This window comes from Chrysochloris asiatica, unplaced genomic scaffold, assembly GCF_000296735.1.
Source record: "Chrysochloris asiatica unplaced genomic scaffold, ChrAsi1.0 scaffold00014, whole genome shotgun sequence".
Lineage (NCBI taxonomy): Eukaryota > Metazoa > Chordata > Mammalia > Afrosoricida > Chrysochloridae > Chrysochloris > Chrysochloris asiatica.
The window spans coordinates 9,115,361-9,122,574 of record NW_006408532.1 but is presented as its reverse complement, the minus strand read 5'-3'; the positions used below and the strand labels follow the sequence as shown (position 1 = coordinate 9,122,574).

General features: G+C 41.7%; 1 protein-coding gene across 1 annotated transcript in view; it reads right to left on the bottom strand.

Annotated features, from left to right (window-relative positions):
* USP20 (ubiquitin specific peptidase 20) overlaps positions 1 to 3,787 on the bottom strand; it is a 61,438-nt gene extending 57,651 nt beyond the window's left edge. The window contains exon 1 of the mRNA XM_006834868.1: positions 3,673 to 3,787. Coding sequence (XP_006834931.1) covers positions 3,673 to 3,753 — 81 coding nt within the window. The 5' untranslated portion in view covers positions 3,754 to 3,787. The remainder of the gene's footprint in view (positions 1 to 3,672) is intronic.
* Between the last annotated feature and the right edge of the window lie 3,427 nt (positions 3,788 to 7,214).

Below are 7,214 nucleotides of genomic sequence, written 5' to 3'. Positions count from 1 at the left end.
GAATGGGCACAAATATGGATCTCTTCCAATCAGTTGGCCAGATATATTAATTTTCTTTCGGATTAACCTGTAATTTATCAATTTTTTTCCCCAGTTTAAAACAGTTGTTTTATCTCGAAATCTACTTTATTTCCTCACCATCTGGAAATTCTGTATCTACACTATTCCTTCTTTTGACTCTGTATAGTAGACTTCATTATAAATTGATATCTCTGGTTCCCTATATTTTCAGTCTTGGACAGTAAGGTTGGTGGTTCAAATTCACCAGCTGCTTCTTGGAAACCCTATACAGGGTCGCTGTGAGTCAGAAGAGACTCAATGGCATATAACAACAACAACAGGGCTGTTTTACTTTTAATACTTCTATATCTAGATTGAGTTCTGGGTGTGTCGTCATATATATTAATCTCATGTTATTGTCTGCTGTTATTGGTTCTCAGTGCAAAGAAACCCTTTAGTATATTTTGAAAAGTTGGTCTGATTATTTCAAATTCCTTTAATTTCTGTTTATCTGGAAATGTCCTAATTTCCCCATCATAACTAAGGGACAGTCTAACTGGGCATATAATTCTTAGATGGCAATTTTTCCTTTCAGAATTTTGTATATGTCAATCCATTGCAAAGGCCTGCATGGTTTCTGCTCACAAATCAGCACTTCGTCTTATTGGTTCACCCTTGTAGGTAGCTTTTTGTTTTTCATGAGCTGTTCTTGTCTTTGGTTTTAGAAAATTTGATTATGATATGTCTTCATGCTTTTGCAGGGACTCTATCCTGCTTGGGATTCGTTCTTGTATGCTTATCTTCTTGTTTTTCATGATGTTAAAGACATTTTCTTCCATCAACTCTTTGATAATTTTCTCTGTGCTTTTTGTTGGCTCTTCCTGTTCTGAAATTCTGATACCAGTAAATAGTTCCTCTTCATGGTGTCCCACATAACTTTTAGGTTTTCTTCAGATTTTCCATTCTTTTTTTCTGATTGTTTTTCTAGCTTACTAGTATTGAGATTTATCTTCAAGCTCACTAATCTGGGCTTCCATTGCCTGGAATAGACTTCTCTATACTTTCAGTGTATTGTCAATTTCTGAAATCTTAGTATTAATCTTATGGATTTCTAACTACAGAGTTTATATTGTTTCAAAATTTTTATTTATTTTGTCTGTTTGCTCTTATAGTGTTTTTCTGAATTTTTCTAAAGTTTTTTTTCTATATTCTCCTTGTTTTCCTCCATCTTCCTGTCAATCCTTTGAAGATACCTAAATATCATTCTTTTGAATTCTTTTTCGGTTTGTTCCATTACCATTTCTTCCTCAAAAATGTTTTCTGGCTCTGCATCTTGGTAATTTGTGTAAACCACTCTATCTTTTTTTTTCATGTGAGCTAAAATTGTCTCATCTCCAGGAATTATGGTGCTGTCATATTTGTTGATAGCAAATATGATGATAGTATGTTGATGTGTTCTGAGGCTCTCGCCATCTGCTGTAGGTAATGAGAATGGAAGCATGTGCATCATTGTCTATTCACTGTTCGTGCATCTCAGTTTAGGGTGGGTTCGACTAGTGTTGCCTGATGGCTATTATTGATAAGGTGGTATAGGAGCTGGCATTGGTGCCTGCCCAGTGGGTGGAGCTTCAGAAGATATGGTTATGCCTGGGCTGTATGAGCACAGTTGTTGTCTCCTGTTGGATGGAAAAGAGAACAACCCCCCCCGCAACACACACACACACACATGAAAACAAAACAGAAAAAACAAACAAGAAACCAACAATGTAAAGAACTAATAAAGAAATAAAAATAGGCAGAAACCAGACAAAAAGAATATAGTAACTTAAAAGAGAATAGAGGGAAAGGAAAATGGAGCTACAGAATAGAAAAATAAGATAAAATAAAAGAAATTAAAAAAACATTTAGAAAAATCATGGAGAGAGAAGATGAAAAGAGAGAGAGTAGTAAAGAAAGGGGATATGAGAAACAGAAAAAAAGAAGGAAAAATAAAAGTGGAAATAGAAAGGATAAAATTCAAGGAAATGGAACGAGAAGAAGAAGCCATTCACCAGTTAGTCTCCCTCTCCCAGTGTCCCTTGCTCAGCTACTCTTCCCAGCAAGCATTCAATGCACTTCTTCAACCTTTACTGTGAAGTTCAGGGTTCCAGAATTTTCATCTGTGTCTGCTCCATAGAGTCACTCTTATTTTTGTTGAAAAGGATCTGTGTAGTGCATCTGCCTAGTCCGCCATCTTGCTGGAAGTCATCCCTGATTATTCTGCTCCAGAAGCACCAACAAACTTTCAGAAAGTTACCTGCTCTGCCCTAATATTCCTGTGTGCTGCCTGCCTCCTCTTTTCTTGTCATCTCCCTGCCCTTATATTCTCCTAACTCCTGCTTTCTTTGAAGGAAACTTCCTCTCAGTGTGTTTCACTTATTCCTTTGTATAGACTTATAAAAGACACTCAATTATTAGGCAGGGCAAATGCACCAAAGCCACACTGTCCCCCCTCAATCAATCCATAAAAGAAGTAAATTGCTTCAACAGAAGTGACAAGTACTTAGAAGAACTGGACTCCTTACCCTGACCTTTGACTAAATCAGCTCAGGTCAAAGGCTATCAAATACCTACTGGTGAAGTGAGACTGAACAACCAACAGTAAGGTGCTTGGAAAGAACACCAAGTGTCTCTAGGAATTTAACCCAGCTACCTCACGTCTAGTCCACATATAACTAACATACATATAAAATGATGTTCCTATGTACTGCAGCAACACTTGTACTGGGAAGCAGCTGAAAAACAGCTTAAGTATCCATCCACAGAGGATCAGTTCTCACGCCCACACAATGAAATAGGATGCAATTTTAAAGACAAAGCAATAATAAGAACTCTGCCTCTATATACTTATGTGGAGCCCCGAGCCAAACCAAAGCAAGAGTACTGCCATCGAGTCAGTTCTGACTCATAGCTTTTTGGGATATGAATCTTTATAGGAGCAGAAAGCCTTGTCTTTCGTCCCTGGATCGGCTGGTGGGTTTGAACCGCCGACCTCATAGTTAGCAGCCCAGTGTTTATTCGACAGTGCCACCAGGGCTCCTTCTTATGTCAAAAGAGCCCCAAAATATATTTGCTAGGTGAATCAAGCAAGTTATGAAGCAGTGTTCATTATATGCTACTTTTTATTTAAGAAAGGGGGAAAATAAAGTATATCTGCATAAGGAAACTCTGAAAAGATATAAAAGGAGCCAATGGAAGGGGTTACCTGACAGTGAGGTGGAGAGGGTAGGCACAGGACTGGGACTTATAGCCATTTATCTTCTTACAAACTTTACCAGTTTTAAATGATTAAAAAATGTTTAGTTCAATGAAAAAAGTCAACAGTGAGGACGATAAAGCCTCATCTCAGACAGCCCTATGCCCTTCTTAGGTCATGCAGTAAATGTCCACAAACCCTTAAAGCATGATTTGTTCCCTGGGTCAGAAAGGCTCTGCACAACCACTCCAGTGCTAATGGACTGGCCTCAATGATAATTAATGGCTATTAGGACATAGCCTCGGGAAGAGAGCCTCCCAAACAGACCCCAGCTTTTCTATTTGTACAGCTGAGACTGTTGGGGAGCCAGTTCTTTTACTGCCTAGAAACATTCTATCCCAGGAATAGGACCCTGGCATGCGCTTTGCCCCCTTTACCTTAGATTTGCATAGCAAGTCCTCTTTGGTCACTTCCCCTATTGAGTCAAGGTGAGGACACAGGCCTCTGAATTCCCCCATTCTGGACTGGGCTCACCTATGAGAAGACACAAGGTATCCTGGGTTAACGACAGCTGTTGCTGGTGGGAGTCACAGTAGGCTAGTAGCTCAATACATAGATTTTAGTCTCAAGTCCCAGCTCTGCCATACCAGCCAGTGATCCAAGTATTTAACCTCTTGGAATCTCATTCTCCTTGTTTGACAAATGGTCAATGATGGTAACAGCCACCTCAATGGCTTGCTCCAAGATGCCTAGAAATAAAGTAGGTAAAATGCTTGGCCTGGGACCTCGCACAAGGAGAGCATGTGATAAGTGTCAAGTGTGATTATTAGAATTACTATCAGGAAAGACACAGAGTCCTACCTATATCCAGAGAACTGCAGTCAAGTATCCCAAATCATGAATGTTTCCTAACTTCCACTGTACCCCCCATGAATGTTTGTTTAGAAAGCCTGCAGTATAGTGAATAATGTCTCTTCTAGCCATTGTCTTTGTAAACCCCCACCAAACAATTTTTCCAGATACCTTTGGGGAAGAGGTGGTCAGGGAAGATGCTGATAGATTATGAAATTTACTTGTGAGTAATTGATTGTAAACACTCAGAAATTTAATGAGGGATTGGCCAATGTAACCATCCTGCTGGGCTTAAAATGAGCTATCTCAGAAGCAGGAGGGGGGACTCTCACTACCATCAAAGAAGAGCTAGGAGAGGAGCTCATCCTTTGGACCCTGAGATTCCTGCACATTAAACCTTCTTGATCCAGGGACAAAAAGCAGTGACACCAGAGAAATGGCAGAAGTGCAGCAGCAGAACGAAGAGCCAGTCCTTTGTGGTGGGCTTCTCAGTCCACCAAGCAAGGAAAGCTGAGTGACTTAGGGCAGGAGGATTGCTTGAAGAGTGAGGTGCCTCCATGCCCTTGACAGGGAAGCTAGGATGATGATCCACAGAACTAGATCAAGTGTCTTCAGGCTAAGGCTTAAGGTGGAGTGGTGTGTCCTGTGGGCTTTATAATATTGGTTGAGCAGAGAGAGGCCTGCATGTAGGCCTGGCTGAGGAGAGGCTGTGCTGACTGGAACAACTGTGTCCTGAGCATTTCTGACCCTGAATTGCAACCCGTTACCTTCCCTAATAAACCCCATAACTGTGAGTATGTTGCCCAAGTTCTGTGTAGCCATTGCAATGTATTAATGAATCCAGAAGAGAAGCAGAAAGTGCTGTTGGAGGGATGGTTTGAGGCCACATTTTTGCAAGGCCAAATCCACAGCCTGGAGACCACTCCAAACTGAGATGGAAACAAAGGAGTGGCAGTGGGGAGAGGCTTGTTTAAATGCAAGTGGAAAGGTAAAAAGCAGATATTGACCAAGGTCTTTTCTGAACAAGCAAGACTCCTCTTTCTCATGAACCTTTGAGAGGAGTTCAATGAGAAGAAGAAAGAAGAGGAAAAAAAGAGTACTCTGATACAATTTGATGAACTTGACCTATACCTATGGATGCAGTAGCTCAAAAGTGGGAACAAATCCTTACAGCAAGAATCATTCCCACCCCCTCCACACACAGAGTAGACAGGGATGGCAACTTGGACATTGGCTACCCAACATGGGGGGGCTACAAAGGCAAGAAGTGACTGGCTTACAAGCTTTCAAGAGGGAGCCTAGATCCAGAGGATACGGAGGAAGGTAGAATCTCCATTGAGTAGTACCCACTCTGTCTGGGCAGGGCTAATGAAAGGAGATGGGGATAGGTCCCTTGTGGCACAATGGTGAATAATTGTTATCAGGACAGACTTCGAGGGTTGGAAATGTAAAGGTGGACATTTTATAGCAAAAGGAGGGGAGTGATTGACTTTGCAGTCCAGGAGTGGAGGTCCCTGGAACCATCAAGGGAGAAGAGCAGAGTGTGAGACCCTACCCAGAGAAGCAATGACGCCAGAGATGGAGGCAGAGATGATGACGTGGAGAGATGGGGCAGCCAGGGATTCTAGACCCAGAGAGGGAGAGGGGCTGTGTGCAGGGGGGGGGTGGGGGGGGGCAGGCTTGAAGGGTATACCCTTTGGTTGGTTGATGATACATGGAGGGGATTATAACCATGGCAATGAAACGATATATGATAGGATGAATGTAAAGCTAATGTTCTCCCATGTAAACTATCATATAATTCACACACAAAAAAAAAACAACTTTGAGAAGCCAGGTACCCCAAAAGGCCACTTATCTCACTTCCTATGAGTGCCACACCTTGGGAACACTTTCACACCATAAAGTATCAGAGGAGGCGGTCAAAATGGTGTTCCCACCAGAAGGCATCTTGTGAGTAAAAGGACAAAGTCAGAGGAAAGGGCAAGCAAACTGACCTGGGATAAAGTTTGGGGAGATGTTCGCTGAAAGGCTAACAGTGACATACATCTGGTGGCAGAGTTCAAGTGGTGAAAAACAATTCATGGCTTTATTGTCTTTGTTCAGATAGTATATGCGTATTGTAAAAACAAAAACTTACTCATGTGAGAACAAACAAGATGGTGGATCTGGTGGAAGTGCAGTGAGGAGCTCGGTCAGTAACAACACAAAATACCCGACCAAGCAGGCTCAGAGGATGGTGCCAGAACTCTGAACCACATATGAAAGAATATTTAGAAGGTTGGAAGACTTACAGCTAGGGGAATTTTTAGCAGAAGCAAGAAATCCACTGCTTTCTAATTCAAGAATGCTCAGCTGCTCTCAAAGCTGCCATCTTGGGTGACACCAAGTGGGGAAAGGATCAGAGAAACCACAGACGCCTGACAGAACTGCGGAGATAAAGGTGTGAACATTCTTTTTCTTTTTGGTATCTGTTCATTGGTCTCCCGCTGGTCTGCGCATCGTCATTCTGGTGACTAGAGGTGAGTGGACACCCCACCCCTACCCCTGGAGGGTTCTTCTACGTATGCACACAGATCGCCTGGAAATTTAAAGTGACAGTTTCTACTTAAAACCAATTGGCCCCGGCCGGCCTTGACGGTTTTACCCTTGGGAAAAGGGCTTGATTGGGGTTTTTGGGTTGGACCAGGAGATTGAAAAGGAAATAGACCGAAAATTAAATCCTGAGTTACATTACAATGATCAATAGTGGCATCTTGAAATTTCTCAGGAAGAGGAGTGAAAAGGGAAGCCCATCTCCTGATCACATCTACCTGGAGGCATTCAGAAAGCATAAGAAATACCAAAATACATACCCATCTAAGTATTAAGGCCACAGATAACTCCTGAATATGCCCAAAAAATAGAAGCAGATGACCATATCAGCACATGTCCAGAAACGAGATAAAGTGACTGATGCAAATGAGCTGGAAGTAGACCGACACTCTATACTGGAAGATGGGCAGGCTTTGGAAATGCTGGAGAAAAGAATTCAGAAAAAAATTATAAAATGTATCAAAACACAATACAATGGAGTTGAGAAAAATAAGGAAGAAGTCAAGAAAGCACTACAGGAACAATCAAATAA